Source organism: Solanum pennellii, chromosome 6 (assembly GCF_001406875.1).
Source record: "Solanum pennellii chromosome 6, SPENNV200".
Taxonomy (NCBI): Eukaryota; Viridiplantae; Streptophyta; class Magnoliopsida; order Solanales; family Solanaceae; genus Solanum; species Solanum pennellii.
The window spans coordinates 30,350,359-30,369,019 of NC_028642.1; the positions used below are offsets into that span (position 1 = coordinate 30,350,359).

General features: G+C 36.1%; 1 protein-coding gene, 1 long non-coding RNA gene and 1 pseudogene across 2 annotated transcripts in view; 1 reads left to right on the plus strand and 2 right to left on the minus strand.

The window, feature by feature from the left end:
• LOC107023883 overlaps window positions 1–9,377 on the minus strand; it is a 10,585-nt gene extending 1,208 nt beyond the window's left edge. The window contains exon 1 of the long non-coding RNA XR_001457275.2: window positions 9,268–9,377. This is a non-coding gene — a long non-coding RNA (uncharacterized LOC107023883). The remainder of the gene's footprint in view (window positions 1–9,267) is intronic.
• LOC107023882 overlaps window positions 1–11,733 on the plus strand; it is a 13,309-nt pseudogene extending 1,576 nt beyond the window's left edge.
• A 2,265-nt stretch (window positions 11,734–13,998) lies between these two features.
• The window catches only part of LOC107021132 (SKP1-like protein 21), a 9,166-nt gene continuing 4,503 nt past the window's right edge, over window positions 13,999–18,661 (minus strand). Inside the window, exons 5-10 of the mRNA XM_015221733.2 lie at window positions 18,473–18,583; window positions 18,256–18,337; window positions 17,525–17,628; window positions 17,204–17,376; window positions 15,684–15,817; window positions 13,999–14,775 (exon numbers count right to left, since the gene is read on the minus strand). Of these exons, the coding sequence (XP_015077219.1) occupies window positions 14,759–14,775; window positions 15,684–15,817; window positions 17,204–17,376; window positions 17,525–17,628; window positions 18,256–18,337; window positions 18,473–18,583 (621 nt within the window). The 3' untranslated portion in view covers window positions 13,999–14,758. The remainder of the gene's footprint in view (window positions 14,776–15,683; window positions 15,818–17,203; window positions 17,377–17,524; window positions 17,629–18,255; window positions 18,338–18,472; window positions 18,584–18,661) is intronic.

Genomic DNA, 18,661 nt, shown 5'->3' on the forward strand with positions numbered 1-18,661 from the left:
GGTGGGGTGGGGTGGGGTGGGGTGGGGGCTGACTCATTAGTTGAAGCATTTTTTGGTTATTGTGTGCTTGATGATCTATCCATGCCAAAAATGCTAACATTGCTTTTTGTTTATGAGTATTTGTTAGGTTTGAAGTAGATTGGAGTTTAAAATAGCATATCTGTTCTATATAAATGTGGAAAACATATTCAAGAATCAGTTCAACATGTTTCTTGTATATGCAGTTTGATTTATTGCTTGGTAGTTTTTATGAAATTAGCTAAGAATTTGGTTGCAAACCAAACAAGCTTTGGTCTTAAAAGAAATTATTACTTGAAAACAAAAAAAGGTGACCAGCTTTGTTTATACAGATAATAGTCATGGACCCAGTGGCAATAAGTTAGTAACCTTTGAATTGAGAATGATATTATTTATTGATGGATTCAAAGTAAACATATCTTCTTGTTGTATAATAAGTGCAGATAAGCAACTATTTTGCGATATCAAAAATTTTGGTCTTGTGTGCTGCTTTGCCACCAATACTTTGTTTCTTTTTTGTTTTATGATAATGGAATGAAGATTTTTTCCTTTAGCATTCTAGTAGAGATCCAATTGAATTTCGTCTTGGAGCATGTGTACAAATTTCTACCAACTTATGAGTTATCATTGAGATATTCCAAGTGAGATTTGCATTGGCATTATCTTCTGGAATATAGTAAACACGTGTATACCATTATTTACTAGTTGTATCTTTGAGGAAATCTGAACTTGAGGAAAAAATATAAAATAAACCGTTCTAGGAACTAGATAGTTAGAGCTGGCATTCAGGTATTTAGTTGGGATATGACCTCCATTCGTGTTTGCTAAAGAATTCATTATCTAGCTTTTGATCCGTTTTGGGAGCATATGGGGACTTGAATTGAAATGGAAGGATAGGTTAAATTCTTTAATACACCTCTGAGTCAGTGGGATTTAGTTGAGATTAGACTCAAATGCTTCAATACCTCTTTGGCTTGTCAGATGGATTTTAGTTTGACATAATTATGATGTTATTAGGAAAACCTCTTTTTCCAAGAAACACTACTTTTTTATAGCAGTTGCTAATCCTAAAGGGGTTGCCTTTTTCTTTCCTCTTCTCATTCCATTCACCTTTGGTACATACACAAGTCTAAGTTCACAGAATATCAACTTGATCGGAGGATTGGTGTAAACTTTACTATCAAAGTAACAAGCAAATTAATATCCACACTGTTCAAGGAATGCTTAGTAGTAGTCGCTAATAGTCAATCTACTATTGCTTCGGACAAACTATATGTATACTACGTAGGATTGAGTCTCTGTGTAGCTTTTCTTGCTTGGTACATGACAAACTCTTTGCTTTTGAGAGGTTTTTTCCTCGTGAACGAAGAAGAAAGACAAGTAACTGATACAATTTGACCAAATTACTTGTAGATTAAAATGTGAAATGAACAAGCCAGCTTTAAGTTTTTCAACACTAGAAAAGCAAGCCTACTGCTAGGGTCTGTTTGTACTTTCACTGCCAGGGTTTATTTAGTGTAGCCTATTAAGGCAATCCAAAAGAACCTCCAAGAACTTGTGCGTCTTTGGGTCAGTGGTGACTTGGGGAAATTTAGCTTTTGCACTTTCTCGAAATGAAGACGCATTGCTTGAGTGACCTTTACCTCTAGAGTAACAAATTGGCAGAGGGAGTAGGGTAGAGGATTTGCTCCCGTAGTTTAACCCGTGACACCTACTTAAGCCAAATTTATGCAACAGAGATCTTCAAGTTTCACCTACAAAATCCACATGAATTGTGGTTAAATATCTATGATGGGATTCAAGAAATATTTTAATTCCCCTTAATCCACTTATAGCATGTCTCTAAATTTAGAGTTTTATAAGCAGTTTAATCTCCAGATGATTGGATATTGCATATATGCCCAGTCATTTGACTCTTTCAATTTGTTCTTCTCAGAATTCTGTTGTTTGGTCTAATTATCAACATCTATTGATACATGTGCTATGTTATTTACTATTCTTCCTGATAGTAGGCCAAGTTATGGGTTGTAAAGTCCTTTCTATTTTTTATTGATGAAGTAAGGTATTTCATCAAAAAGCATCAAGCAGATGCAAAATGGCAGAATAATAGGCAAAAAGGCTCATGGAGAGCATAAGCAAAAGTTGTTAGCTCCCTCACAATCTTCAAACTAGTACTAGAGAGCTAACAAAGTCAAGAATTTGTTCAGTGCTAAATACATGGGTTAAATTAACCCAACTAAACAACATAAGTAAACATCTAGCTTTAAGGGAGTGGTTTGGAGTTGAGATCCCATCAGAACATCTAAGGTTTCTTTCAGTCCATAAACACCAAAAAATAACTCCAGGGACTATCACCCAGACTTGCTTGATGGACTTATCAACTCTCCATGTATTCCAGCTCGCATAGGGTTCTTTCACATTATGTGGCATGACTCATTGTTAGCCAAAAATGCAGTACAACATATTACATAGGACCTTGGCCACTTCACATTGAAGGAGCAGGTGATTGACTGTTTCTGTGCTATTCTGACGCATATAGCATTTTTATCCAGATCGAGGCCTTTTTCGTTGAGATTATCTTGTGTTGAACATGCTTCCTGGAGAGCAATCCAACAAAAACAGATGATCTTGGTAGGCATTTTTGGTCTTCCAAACAAGTTTCCAGGGCCAAAGTTCAATGATCTGGTTCTTACAGCATATATGATGATAACAATCTTTCACAATGAAGGTGTTGTTTCTTCCCCGTACCAATTTTCAGCACAATTCTCATTCTTATTATATTTTTCCACATTAGCAAGTAGTTCAAGCAGACTCCCCATCTCTCAATCATGCACATTTCTTCTGAGCATTACATTCCAGTTGTTGCTATATATTCTGGGCAATTTTTTTTTTGAGAATAATCTTTCTAGTTCTTGTCCTCCCATTCATTTTGCCTAGTTTTTTTTTCTTCATATTTTGTTCTCGTCGCTTCTAGGGACACACATTTCTATACGAGCACAAGATAAACATGCAGCAGACATCTATCTAACTCATGCTGCTGAATATGTTCTTTTTATTTGTATATGCCAAGTTTTTCCTTATCAAAAGAATTTGTGTATGTCAAATTATTTTCTGAAGTTCCCTTTATGATCTATTAATTGTGTGTAGATGCCAGTGGCAAAGCTCAACACAGGTGGTACTCCAGATGCAAAGAAAAAAGCAGATCAGGTGAACAATTCGCTTGATTCTTTCATCAGGCAAGCTATGGGAAAGGAACCCCTACCAAGAACGGGGGAAGGTCCTGTTCAGTGGACGCAGTGGCTTCATTCTATGGATCAGCCAAGTAACAAATTTAGAACTTGGTGTTTATAGAATACAACATGTCTTTTTTTTAATGGTTTAACCATCCAGTATCCAAAGTCCATTGGCCCTAGTATGCAAGTGTTTCTTATCAGGAGTTTGTCCATTTCCAGTGCTCGAACCCGTGACCTTGGAAAAGACTAGAGGGATCCATCTGTCCCACTGTGGGGATTGTGAGAAATATAGAAAAAGAATATTATTGAATTGTTGTTCTGTCTACATTATTACATTGAGACCCTATTTATAGACACTAGAATACAATTCTTTACCAAGTAGGATACTATTTAGTATTCCTATTCCTATTTTAATAGGATTGTATAAACATATTCCTATTCTAATAGGATTGTATAAACCTACTCCTATTCCAATGGGATTGTATAAACCTATTCCTATTCTAATACTCCCCCTCAAGCTAGTGGATACAATTCATGTACCTAGCTTGTTACAAATGTATTTAACACGAGGACCGAAGAGGGGCTTGGTGAGATATCCGCTAGTTGATCAGTCGACTTCACAAATTTGACAGTCAATCTCAATGTGCTTGTCTTCTCATTAAATACTGAATTTGATGCATAATGTCAGTAAACACAGTGATAAAATTCCAGTTTTGAACTTCACAAACTAAACCTGCAAAGACTGCTTCAAACCATAGAGTGACTCACATAATCGACATACAAGGCTACTAAACTCCCCCTGAGCAACTCAAAACCTAGTATAAAATATATGGATCATGTCAGAATCAATAGATGAGTTGATATTAAACAAGTCGCTGAAAAACTGGTTGGAATATGCTCATATGTGATAGAATGTGAGTTTAAGTTAAAAAATGCTTTAAGCCACAATGCTTAATGCATTAGCTGAGGAGGCCAATAAGTAACCTGAAAAGGTCTATATGAAGATTCCCCAGTTTGTAATAGGTCGCATACAGGATTGTGGCTTAAACCATGAATATTGATTGACTTCTGTTTCTTCTATTTTGTTTGCAGATATTACTGGATGGTCTTTATTGAATTCTTCAAACCTTAAGATGCAGAAGTGTGAGAAGTGTTCCAGGGAATTTTGTTCACCTATTAATCACCGCAGACATATACGTCGCCACCGTAGATCCTCAAATTCTGATAAGGTATATCTAGGATGCCTTTTTCTTTTATGTTATCTGCTTTAATGCCGGAATAGATTTGGTGGTTTACCATTTGTGTACGTGTAGATAATGTAAGGGCTGCTTAAATCCTAAGTTGAGTGTAGCACATGGTGCTTGTTAAGGGTGCTTTAGTGAAGGGCACTATAAGGTGTTAGCATGGCCATGATTGTCTCTTGATGAGAGTGACACTAATCAATAAGTAGTTAGAAAGAACGAATGACATATTAAATGGAAAGGAGACATTTTGAACAAACATGATATTGGATATTTAGTAGTTATTATATGAAGTTTAAACCAGTTTTAGCTGACACTTCAAAAAAAAGTTTCTATAGCTCAGAAATTTAAAATGCCTTGCAAACTCAATTAATATATTTTTTTATTTTTTTAAAAAAATATTTTCTTTAGTCATATGATTCACTTGCAACTCTTCAATCTTTCAACTGTATAATTGTATCTGTGTTTATAGCTATTGTTTCTTGCAGTACATATATATTTATACTCTCTCCGTTTTCACTTCTCTTCATTAAGGGCACACTTAAATTGCCCTTTGCGCTTAGAGCCTGATAGACTTTACCGCTGATATAGTAAATAAAGAAACAAATACTGTTTTTTCACACTAGATACACTGATATTATAAGTTACCAGTTTCAAAAAAAAAAAAAGATACACTGATATTACATCCAGAACTCTAAAAAAAAATCACTAGGACACTGCCAACACCATAAATTACATCCTAAGACATCAATGAACTTTAGTCATATGATACATAACCTATGATTAAACAGATCACAACCTTTCTGGACATTCGAGAGGCTACAACTCTCCCAGAGTTCCCTTTTCCTTTTCTTCAACATCCACTTTTTTTTTTGATAAAGTTAAAGTTGTATTCTTCAGCATTAAAGGTATGCTGGCTACCTCCAAAAAATTACAAGCTAAAACCATAATTACATTGATCCTAGGAAATCTACCAACTGTTCTGCTACTTCTACCCTCTTTCTTTACACCAAAAAAAAAACATGTTAATGCAATTTTCTCAACACCCTCTTCTAACTGCCTTGTCCCTTTCCCTACAGAAAACCACCCCATACTGTCTCATGACAGTTACTAAGTCTTTTAACTGTTTATTTTGGCATCCTGGAATAAGCTTTTATAACTTGAGGCACATCAGAGTCCTAGCAGAAATTGGTGCATTAACTCTTTTTGTCTTTGAGAACACTGGTATGTCAATTTCCACTTGCAATAGGATTTCCATTCTTGTTTAGGTAACTAAATGTTGATATCATAATTACTTGTCAACGTTGGGTGTTCATGGGCTGAATCTTATGTTTTATTTACGTTTTGTAGGAGTCTCGGAAATACAGGGATTTTTTGGGAGCCTTTTGGGACAAGGTACTTCTCCCTCACTCCCTAGATCTTCTTTTTGTGTACCCATTCCTTGATACTTATTATGTTGTTATATGGCCTCTACATACAGCTCTCGGCGGATGAGGTTAAGGAAGTTGTATCATTGCAAGATATTTCGCTAAAGGTAATTGCTTTCCATGTTCCTGCTCTTCTGTGTGTTTTTTCTTGACTTAGTACTTGGAGTGGGTCTTTTTGAAATGGAACTTGAAGTGACTTCTTCCAGTTGCATTTGTAACAAAGAAATGTGATGATAATGTAGAATTAACTAAAGGTAGAAGAATGCCCCTAGAAGAGTAAAGTCAGACTTCTTTATAATAGCCGCCCTTTATAACAGTATTTCACTATAAGAACCAAGTTTTCTTTGGACTAATTTTTTATATTATGATTTACCCCCTCTATAACAACATTTTACTTGTAACAGCTACAACTATCATTATAACAATACATTCTTTGTAAAACTATCCCTCTATAACAGTCTCACTCAAATATTAATTGATTTTTAATTTGCTATTTGCCATGTTATTTTAATGTTCATTTTTTTTTTGCTGTTTCCCACTTTTAGTGATAGACATTTAATTTGACTATTGTATCTTCCTTTCCATATTTGATCCTGTGTAAGGCTGCATTAGGCACCACCCGTGACCTCACTTGTGGAATCACACTAGGTATGTTGTTGTTATTGTTGACTAATAATAGGTCTAGTATTTTGATCAAATACATTACACCACTTATGACAAAGAATATACATGCTTCGGTAATTCTAAAAAAATCCATTGTAAGATGAATTTATATTTGTATTCCCATTAGACAGAAGTTTTCCATGTTGTAAGTGTCAAAAATATTTCATGGTGTATTAGCTCTCTTTAACTTTAATTACTAAAATATGAATATCTTCTGAAATTTTGAATTTAAATAGTTTGTTATTTTTTATGGCACCAGCCAATATAAATGTCAAATAATTTTATAGGTGTATAACAGCCTTCCTCTATAAAAGCCACAAATATCAGACCGGACGTTTGACGATAGTAGAATATCACCTTGGCTATTCACACTGTGCTGCAAGATATGTCCCTCCTAATCTGTTCAGGTAGATAATGTGGAGTTGAGTAAAGAAGATAGAAAACCTGCATGTGTTTCTCTACGAGAAATTACAGCTTATTTCCACTGGTTTGCATAAACTGGACTGTAGTCTCTGTTTCCTTTTTTCGGAGATAATTTGCTTAAGTCATTGATTATTCGAACTAAGATTTATTAGGTTTCTTTTGATCTGAACAACCTATACAGAGTTTATACAAATGGTGACTATGCTAGAAATCTTTTTGAAACTGTTTTTGACTAGCACAGTGTTATTTTGAGCTACTGATAAAAAATTGGCTGAAGTGACTGTTGGTCTGTCAAGACGAGAAAAAGCCCATGTCACACCTTACAGAGTGTTAGATTGTGATTGACATGTTTCATTTAGGAAATTTCGGGATCTGCACTTGTTCAGGCCTTGACAACAGCTTTGGGTAAACCAGCCATTTGGTCTCTTCCTCGTGTTTATATAAAGGCTGGTTCAAAGTTGTTGGTTAGTTCTCTATTTCCATTTCTACCTAGTATTCTCAAACCAACGACAAAAGCAAATTGAGATGAGAAGCTAATGATGCTAAATATGATCAATTTGCAGGAAGTCATCCAAGCTAAACCTTCCAGGCTTCCAGTGACCTCAGACGAATTATTTACCATCCTTGATGATGCTAGTGAGAGAACATTCTTATGCGCTGGCACAGCTGAGTCGGTGGAGAAATATGTTTTTGACGGGGAAGCTTTCGACTCAAAGAATCTAGTTGCTTGCACTAGCTTCCTTTTTGAACAGAAGCTGGTAGTTCTATCTCCTTTGAATCATGTGTTGAAAGTTGAAACTATATATTTTCACATATGTATTTGCATGATATTGTTTGATTCAGATCTGATTTTTATTCTTGCAAGTCTTGTAGATGAAGATACCCTTTTGTAATGCTCTACCTGATTCTGTCCATCAAACCAACATCCACAGTAACTGGTGTACATTTATGCTCAGGTTAAAGCATGCACTGATGACAAAAATGCTGAAGCCTTGAGATGCCAAAGCTTGCTTTTTGAGGAGGAAGAAGCTGCTAAAAAAAAGTGAGACTATTCTCCTCTTTTCATGTATTTTGCTGAGGTTATGTTCTATCGTCATTGCCCCTGTGTTCTGAATGACTAGTTAGGACTTGATAAAGTTGTGTTTATTTTTTTTCAAAAGAAAAAATCTGTTGATGCTTATGGCCTGATTATTTTTGGAATAAAAATGGTTATGTGCTCTGAAGATGTGTTGGTGCAGTTTATACCCTTGGGAGTCGTTTGGTGTGAGGTGTAAGGTATAATAATGTCGAGATAAAATGCAAGATTATTTTATAATACATTCGGTTGGAGGTATTAGGTAGTCGTTGGATTACTTATCCCATCATCATGGTAATGGGACAAGCTATCCCATATATATGGTGGGACGGCTTATCCCGAAATATTAATCCCAGGATAACTTGTTCCCAACCAAACCACCCTTAATTCTTTGAAGCAGATTTCTCTACAAGTATAAAACAATTCTGTATTTTATTTGTTTCTCAATTTTTTAAAAATTACGAATGAGGAAAATACAGTGCTGTGGAGCTTGGGGATTTATATGATGGCATCTTAATTGACAGGTCAAACAACTCAATTCATTTCAGCTAGAAGTGACTTGTTTTATCATTTGTTAGGTAAGCAGATAAAGACAGAACAGTGATAGTCCATGGAAGCATTCACCCCTTAGGGGATGGGGCAAGGCTGACACTGGGAGAAAAGTCAACAGGAAATTGTACATTCATTACAGTTTCCAATCTGCTTTAGATGAAAAGATTAGGTAATCAAATATGTAAAACTTACCGCCCATCCAGTGGCGGAGCCAAAAATTTCATCAAGGGGATTCAAGTTCTATAAAAAATAGGTTATATCAAGCTTCCCAGCTTCCCTTTCTAGTCAAGGGGATTCAACCCTTATATTTATCATATTTTATTATTTTTGGCTTGTTATATACGTGTATAATAAGTAAAAAATTTGAGCAAGGGGTGTGATACAAACCCCCTTGCTTGAATGTGGCTCTGGCCTCAGCCTGCCAGTTCCTTAAAACTCTTGGCACTTCTTATCTTAGTGAATCTTGGTTTTTCCGCTTCTATGCTGTATTGTTATTATAGGAATTCCTTAATTATTTCTCTTGTGATATGCTAGGCAAGCTGAGCTACTGGAGAGGAAAAAAGTGAAAAAGCTTCGACAGAAGGAACAGAAAGCAAGGGAGCAATTAAATGAGGAAAAAGGAAATCTGGAGGTACCAGCTGATTGTTTTGAGGTTCCATTGGCAGAAATTCATAGCGTTTCAGGACAGTCTGACTCCAATTCTGATATTACTGATGTATCTCTGGACGTCTCCGCCTGTCTTAAACTGGTTCAGTTATCCAGCAATGAAGATAGGAGCATTGAATCCCAATGTGATTTCTCTCACCAACACCTGGATTTAGTAGAAGTTCAGAATGTTGAACCCCAACCAGTGTCTGCCAATAGTGAGTGGAAACCTGTGCTATTAGAGAGGAAAAAAGTGAAAAAGCTTCGAAAAAAGGAACAGAAAGCAAGGGAGCAATCAAATGAGGAAAAAGGAAATCTGGAGGTACCAGCTGATTGTTTTGAGGTTCCATTGGAAGAAGTACATAGTGTTCCAGGACCGTCTGACTCCATTTCTGATATTCCTAATGTATCTCTGGACGTCTCCACCTGTCTTAAACTGGTTCAATTCTCCAGCAACGAAGATAAGAGCATTGAATCCCAGTGTGATTTCTCTCACCAACACCTCGATTTGGTCAAAGTTCAGAATGTTGAACCCCAACCAGTGTCTGCCAATGCTGAATGGAAAGCTGAGCTATTTGAGAGGGAAAAAGTGAAAAAGGTTCAAAAGAAGGAACCGAAATCAAGGGAGCAATCAAATGAGGAAAAAGTAATTCTGGAGGTACCAGCTGATTGTTTTGAGGTTCCATTGGCAGAAGTACATAGTGTTCCAGGACCATCTGACTCCAATTATGATATTCCTGATGCATCTCTGAACGTCTCCACCTGTGTTAAACTGGTTCAATTCTCCAGCGATGAAGATATGAGCGTTGAATTCCAACGTGATCTCTCTCACCAATACCTGGATTCGGTCAAAGTTCATAATGGTGAACCCCGACCAGTGTCTGCCAATAGTCGACGGCTTTCTGCCAATGCTGAGTGGCAAGCTCCAAAATCGCAAAGGTTTGGCCGAAATGGTAGCAATCAAAATCATCAAGCAAAAGTTGAACCTTTACAGAAGCACAAGGACAGTGTTTCCCCTGTAAATAGCAGAAAGATATGGACTAGAAAAGTTAGTGTAGAAAGTGATGATGCTTCAATACTGGAGGTGCAGAAAGAGGCAATAGATCAGAAGCAGAGGAACGCTGAAGTGATGATTGGTTCTCTACCTATTCCAGTGAAAGATTGGAGCACTGGACGACAAGGAAACTGCCCTGTAGAAGCAGGAGCTGGACGCACAGAGACGGCCATGCCTAAAAACTGCAATATTGTTGAGAAGCCAGCTAAGCATAATGCTTTACAGATTGGGTCAAACAGAGTAGCTGCCAAGCTTTATAGGCCTATGAGGCATGAAGTTGGAAGACCAGATCCTGAAGAGGGTGCAATGTCTTTGAAATTTGATGATGGGACGTCATTGAATGAAAATCCTTTGCAGTCATGTCCCATGGACAGCTCTGGCACTCGTAAGAATTGTCAGGTTCCTGATGGAAATATACATCAAGGTTGGGGATTTTCAATTAGCGCGGCAAAGGCTTTTCTTGCTCAGAGTATGTTTTATTAGCTCTCTTGTTTCTATGTATTATACATGCACACACTAACACAACCATTCAGCTTCAAGTACTGTCTGATTTTTCATTCTGTTTTTTTTTTTTTGAAAATGGTAGTTGTTTCTATTTCTGCAGAACAGTACATAGGTTGTATTGAAACCTGTATTTACATAAGGAGACTCTAATGATACCGACCTCTCCCTATAATGAGTCTAAGACATCAATGATAGAGACGGTACCATTAGAGTTAAATTGATTACACCAAAAACACAGAGTCGAAATGCAATTTAGTTTAACTTGTTGCTTTCTGATTTACTTGATCATCAATTTAGGATGGAAGGAGGCTATCGCTGGAGATCATGTCATGTTAGTGCGTTGCCCTGACTCCCAGAAGAGCCAAGTAGCAGTTCAGTAACAGCCCCAGCATCAGATTCTGGGGAAGATTCCGCTGTTTTCAGTGTTGACGATCTGCTGCCAAAAGATGGAGTTGTTCAGTCATCTTCAAGTAGAAAAAACAAAGTCAAGTTTAGGCCAGAGGCTGAAAAGGGTATTAAGATAAAGTACATTCTCAAGCCAAAAACCCATCATTTAGGAAGTGAAAGGTAACTTTCTTACTCACACCCAATGGTACAGTTCCTAGCCATTGCAGCAGAGGTTCCTTTTTACCAGTGGTCTTCTGTCAGAGTGTTAAACAAAGAGAATTCTAAAGAAGTAGCTAGTTGTCTCATCCCTTCTAAATTTGAGTCAATAAAGCATTTTTTTCGCTCGGGCTTGTGCTCCTTACAATTTTGTTGTAATGAGGTAGGGTTTCCCTTTTTGGTGTCACTTCTTTCTGCTCACCAGATACCTTGTATGTTCAGCCAATGTATGGATTGATGAAAATGATCCCAAAGATTACAGAGCAATAATTTTGGTGTTTCATTTTTCTTATTATACCTTTTTGATTGTGGCAACCCTCACCCCTCCCCTCTGTCCATTGATGTCCCTAAATGCTGGTTTTTGTTTGTAAGGCTTTGACCTGAGCTTCCAGTTTCAGCAACATTACCTATTTTGACTCTATTGGTGTTGGTTTTGCTTTACGAAAACTAATAGAGACACCAAAGACTTTAGAAGCTCAAATGTAGAAATCAAGCAATGGCCAGCTAACAAGAGGGAGTTGCCAGGATGATAATGAGTTTGAGTCACAAAGTAATAAAAGAAAAAAAAAACGAAATATACAAGAAAAAAAAAGAAGAAGCAATGGCCGGTTCAAGGAAACTATAACTTTGCAAAGCTAAAATAAAACTCGTTGATGATGATAAAATGAATGAGAAACATGATGTGGATATATATATATTTTTTTTAAAAAAAAACACTTCAAAAATATATTCAACATAATGACGTTTAACTGCAATGTCCTAAAAATCTGCTTTCACTATCTTTTTATTGAAAGCTTAAAATAGAACTATTTCTCTAAAATTTTAGATATTTGATCAAAAAATATTCAATTGGAAAATATTAACAATCATGGAGAACTTTTCTAATCGCAAATATTGAACATATTTTTAGCCTTTTATTTTATTGATTTTTAATTGTGTTTCTAGCTAAACTAAATTTGTATGTAATATTTTGTTAAATCATAGTATCCAGTTATAAAAACTAGCCCACGTTGACACTTTGACTGGGATACAAAAATAGATCAACATAACAAAACAAGAAGAATATACAAAACTTGTATTTATCAGAAAAATATATATAAAAAAAATAGTAATTACTATGTGCGTGTAAAATAATTAGGTGAGCAAAAATAGGTGACTGTCACCCCTTGTTGGCTAAAAGAAATGCATAGATCCGAAAGAGGTGACTACAGACTGTAAAACTCACAAAAAGTTCCACACTTACTATCATTGATTTGTCCCAAAAGCGGAGTTAGAGATCTTGGACCTGTCTGATAATGCTAGAAGATTCTTATTTAACGATACTACATGACTCTCAACATGTCGTAAAAATAACTTTATCTGTTTTATACTTATATGAATTCCAAAACAGTTCTTTTACATCAATGATGTATAGTAATAAGATTTTGATAGCTATCTCTCAGCAACATTTATCCAAATCAAATATCACAGTGAAAGGTGACAAGGCAACCATAAAGCCAAAACTTTTCATAGACATGCATTTTTGTCAAATGTGTTTCGAGAGGTATGTATCCCTCTTACTTGTGATCCTGACATGATTTGGTTTTGACCTGTTTACTTCGGTTCATTTTAAAAATTGAGCTAATATGCAATTCAGATTGACATATGACTTTAAATATTTTAAGACAAATTTTTAATTTAATATGATCTATATAGTCATAAGAGAGTAGTCTCTATTTTTTTAAGGTGCTCTAATAGATTATAAGAAAACAAACCCAAAGTTAAAACTTGGTAAAAATTGAGTAGATTAAATTATGAACCCAATTTTTAGCTTATTTTAATCCATCCCGCTTTAGCCCAACTATCACTCAAGCAAATCAATGACCCACTGTTTTTCTAAATCAATCAATGACCCACCTATTTATCTAATTAATGTCATTTTGACATTTTTAAATTCTAACACAACGTACTCAATGGCACACCTTATGTTAAGCAGTGTTTAGGGAAGTGTGAAGCCAAAAAAAGCAAGAAGCGATGAACGCTCGCTTTAAGTGATGAAGTGCTCACGTACTCATTCTAGTCCGTGAAGGCTCGCTTCGCTTCAAGCGATAAAGCGCTCACTTTTCACTTTCCTGAACATTGAATTGTTAAGATACTCTTTTAACCATATTAGTATTGTACTTTCGACAAAAAAAACTCATTTATTTCAGCACTCACATTATGTATGTTACATAATGAATGTTTCTAATTTTGAGTATAATAGAAATTGAAATGACAATGTGCAATTAACTGATAAAAGTATGAGATTTCGAATATCCACAATTGAAAGAAACCCCTAATTTACTCCAACCATGAGAATATGCAATTAACTGATAAAAGTATGAGATATTGACTATCCACAATTGAAAGAAACCCTTAATTTACTCCAACCAATATGTAACATGTTGAAACAAAACAATTGAAGATGCATAGTATTTGTATTTATGTGTGAGATAGATTATAGTACACCTATTTATAAACAACAAATATAGAAATGTCAAATATTCAACTCTGTTAAAATTTACTTGCTAGGATGCTCAAATATCGAACCTTTCTGTAAGTATCTGAAAGGCAAACTTGCAAGTGAATTACAATGCAGAATTTTTTAGTATAAGCTCTAAAATTATGGTCATATGAGCCAAATATTTACACAAAAAGAAGATAAACACCATCTCGAACCGGAAAGAGATGTCTTAGTTCACTAGATATTTAATGCCAAGGCACAAATTTTACAACAGGGTACACACAAATATACTTCTTGAGACATTACATGATGATACAAATTGGAGCATAGAACCCTGCAGCTTTAAGCCATTTCATGGCGATAATGCTCATATTATATCCCCCTGTACGGTTGTATCCAAGAAACATTAAATTGAAAAGACCATTCAGGAAGTAAAAATAAATAGCGAATAGTAGCGACAGCTTAATTTGAACTAAATTATTAAAGAATAGGAAAACAAATCTAAGATTTTGATTTTTTTGCAAAATTGGAACTTGTATCTGGAACTGCAGGACAAATGAAATGGTGGTAACCATGAAACCACATATCACAGAGAGTTCCCTTCTATCTCGAAATTCCCCAAAAACTTTAACCAGTCAGGTCATTTCCCCACGTTCAGAAATCACTTTAGGCAGCTCAGCAGGTGGAAATAAACTCCTGTGGTCTGATAGATAAGCGGAAAGAACTTTACAAGCAATGAACACTGAAGCTTTACTGTCTTTTCGAAACAGCAGACACAGACAAGCTGGCATGTTAAGCTCAACTGAATCCAAAGATTCATAATCCACCATTTGAACCATTATCTCCTGTCCAAACCTGCAAAAATGATTCAGACACCCCATGAGACAAATAAAAGCAAGCTCTTTCAGCACCAAAGAGAACTAACCAACAAGAAATTGGAGGTAGGATTTACTTAATTAGCTGGCAACCACCGCAGACATTTCTTATCCTTTCTTTCAGGGAAGGACCTTACTTTTACCAAGTCGCATCATGTTTATCTGTTTCGTCTGTTGTTGTTTGCTTTTCTACTACAGACGAATAAGTGCGCTGGAAGTGTGTGACTATCTCCTACAAACTTAGGTTGTAGAAAGAGCACTCTATATTTACTTGTACTCTCAACATGCCCCCTCATGTGTGGGTGTGATTCTTTTACATGGGTCAAACACGTGGAAATTCTTTTTGATTAGGGTGACAGTGAAACTCGATCCTAGGACCTCTCTGCTAGCTCTAAAACCATGATGAAGCATGTGACCAATCTAAATGCTTAAGTTAATCGAGAAATCACACTTTCATTTACTCGATTATATTCTCAACAATTACCATTAGTTTTTAGTTGTTAGAACAATAACATAGCCAACAAGACTATACACCCTTGGCAAATTTCCTCTGCTCTTGAAGCAACTTAACTAGTAATAGAACTAAGCTCCCAGGTGTGACATGACAAGGCAACACATAGAAACACTTCCCTCTATGTCAAGGGAGAAAATCTTTAAGGAACCATAAAAAATCAATAGCTAGATGAAGTCAGCTGCAAGAAGTCTATGTTTTGGCATCTGAACAAGTACATGCTGCTCTACTCTATTATGATTTGTTGCCTACAGATCACTTCAGTTCAGCAAGATTATTCCGTGTCATATTCATCCAACTTTGCACTTCTCTCAGTTCAGAATTACAACATAAAACAGTAACCACATCCGTTCAAGATAAATAAAAGAAAAGCCTACCAGTATATCTCCTCAGGGAACCATTCCCGTTCACAGATAGTGGTACAGGCCTCCTTTCTTGACCCAGGGACAAAATCTCCTGCATTCTTTCTGGCCAATCAGAGTTTAGTCTCCTAGCAAAATCCTCAACCTCCCTGTAATATAGAAACTCAAATCACATTATCTGTAGAACACGACATAATTAATCGCGTGACAAGTTATAAGATGCTTGCCCTAAAAAAACCACAGCAGCCCATGCTGGCGTGAAGGGTTCGCTAGCCACCCAGGGAGGGGGGAATGACCAGACATTCCCTGTGTGAATGCATCAATATATAAAAATATGTTCAACATTTTCTCCACTTGCATGATAACGTGAAAAAGATTCTCTTCATATATTCTGTATGTAGACTTATTTTCTTTGTTATCCCTTATTTCTATCAATGAAAATTAGTATGAAATGATTCCAGTTGCAATTTATTTAAAACAAAGCAGTCCAATTTAAAGTTTTATCTGTTACTCAAAAAAAAATCAGTATATCTTTAAAAAATAAAAATAGTTTATCACTTAATAGAAGAAAATATCTCTCACACAAGCAGAAGGCAAAAGGTAGTGGATGCTAACAGCTAAGATGAGCGACACCCAGAAGTAGAAGCATCGGTTACACAATTCATATGGAATTTCTACTTCTTAAGCACAAATTAGAATAGCAAGCCCAGTTACATATTTGGAGCTTCTATCAACACAACATCCAGTGAGGATTAAGTGACAGTTTTGTACTGATGCAGATTTATTAATTTACACCAATGTGAAAATAGGTTCCAGCTAGAAACATGCTAGCATTGTGATGTCTGCTCCATTGCTATCTGTTGATTATAGATGTAGGGTTATTGTGTTTAAAGTTGATATAAGAGCTCAATAAAGCATAAAAATGTTATATCATACTTTGCACAAAGTTAAGGAAAGAAGAAATGGGATATGAAAGTTAGGAAAGAAATGGATGTCAGATTGGGAAAAAGACAGACAAGACCAAAAAAAAAAGACAGACAGGTAAAAAGTTTACTCTGTCTATTTTCATTCAATTTTGTCCCAATGCTGGGGGGAGATAGTAGACTCGAAGTTAAGATCCAGAGTTTGACAAGGGAAGCTATATCACAGGCAAAAACCCTCCACTATGCATGGACTTGCACTAGTTAACAATTTATGAGTTATTAAAGTATGATTTGCAATACTTGCATGTAGCCTCAGCAGAAGCCACTGCAACGAGGTCCACTTGAAACAGTACGGTCCAGGAAAAGGTGTGTGTGTGTGGGGGGGGGGGGGANGTGGGGGGGGGGGGGGGAACTGCTTTTCTTTTCAGGAGTAAAAAGATTTGTATAAGCACACAGGGTAACTATATATCCAAAAGAAAATCCCTTCACCAAGGAAACAAAAGAAGCTTAATACAACCTCACAAAGAACATAATTCAATTAATAAGTTGTAGCTACAATGATATACTTTTTATACATCCATCTCCAGAGACCATATTACTAGATAAACAAACCTGTCAATTTCTTCCTTCATCGCAGGATCTAACTCATCATCAATATCACCATCATCAAAGTCAAGTTTGGGTGAAAACTTAACAGATGCAGAGACTTGCAGATCAGAAGGCAATGGAGAAAGCACATCACCGGTGTCACCATTCAGGCAGCTAGATGTAGGACAGTTAGATTCCTGAGTACCAATAGAACCAGTCAAGCCAAACAACAATGTCAGAGAAACAGCAAAGATGCTTAGAAGTAACTTTTGTGCCCCCTGGTCACACACACCAACCAAAAAAAAGAGAAAAGGGAGAAAATTCCAAAGCTCAACAGATGCCAACCTGATTATGGTTTCCAGTTTCATTATTTGTAGACGAATTTCTAGCTTGTTCTTTTCTCCTTCTATTTTTCTTTTTACTCTTTGTTGCTCTTGCACTCTTAGAATCTGCAAAATAGGCCACCATGCTCAGAATTATAAGAATGATACTCGAACTTAAAGAATCACTCAAGAGAGACTTAAAAAAAAAGTAAATGTTGTTTTTCAGATGTTATGTAGGGGCTTAGACAAACAAAAGGGATAAAGTTCCCCATAGATCATAAACCTCACAACAATGTGCACATAAGTTGATAAAAGTAAATGATCCATAAGAGTTACTAGTCAGTGGAAGGCTCAGTCACCATACAAACTACGGATCTGATTATAGGGCAGAAAATAATTCATCAAAAGTAACACTTCTAAGACTGATCGACAGTCTGGTCTAAGTGAATAGCAACAGTTACATACTAGGACACAACTTCATCAATGAAGTTGTAGACTACACATTATTTTCATAAGAAATACCATGATAAGATCACAACCAAAATATAAAACCAAAGACACAATGATATCTAGATATAAAACATGTGGCCAAGCCAGGCAGCAAAATGCAACCTCATCAAACATAAGTCTTGGCAATATTATACAGATTACAGTTCAATTATTATAATAATGCAACATGACGAAAAATGGAGCGACTCTGCACGAAAAATATAGGATGTAATTAAGTCCCGATCATTTTTGTCTCAATCTTACCTTCATCTGCCCCATTTATGAAAGATAGAAGATCATCAACTGATCGTTCATCCACATGCTGCTCTTCTTCTACCTCGACATTCTGGAATTACGTAATGAGGTTTTTTTTTCCATTAAGGGAATAACGCAAATCAGAGTGCATACACAACAATGCATCAATTAGCATCAAGTATTCAATGGTATAAGATACAAGCGCAAGAGCCAGATCACAAAGCACCTTTAATTTCTCTCGTTCTTTTAATTCTTTCCTTTTCCTGGCATAGAGTCGATTGAGAAGACGGATACGTGGATCATCGGTCATATTTCTCAGAGGTTCCAACTTCTCTTCCTAATGAGAAACCATTTCCCAGTCAGAAACACCAAACAATATTTGTGTGTGTGTGTGGGGGGGGGGGGGGGGCCACAA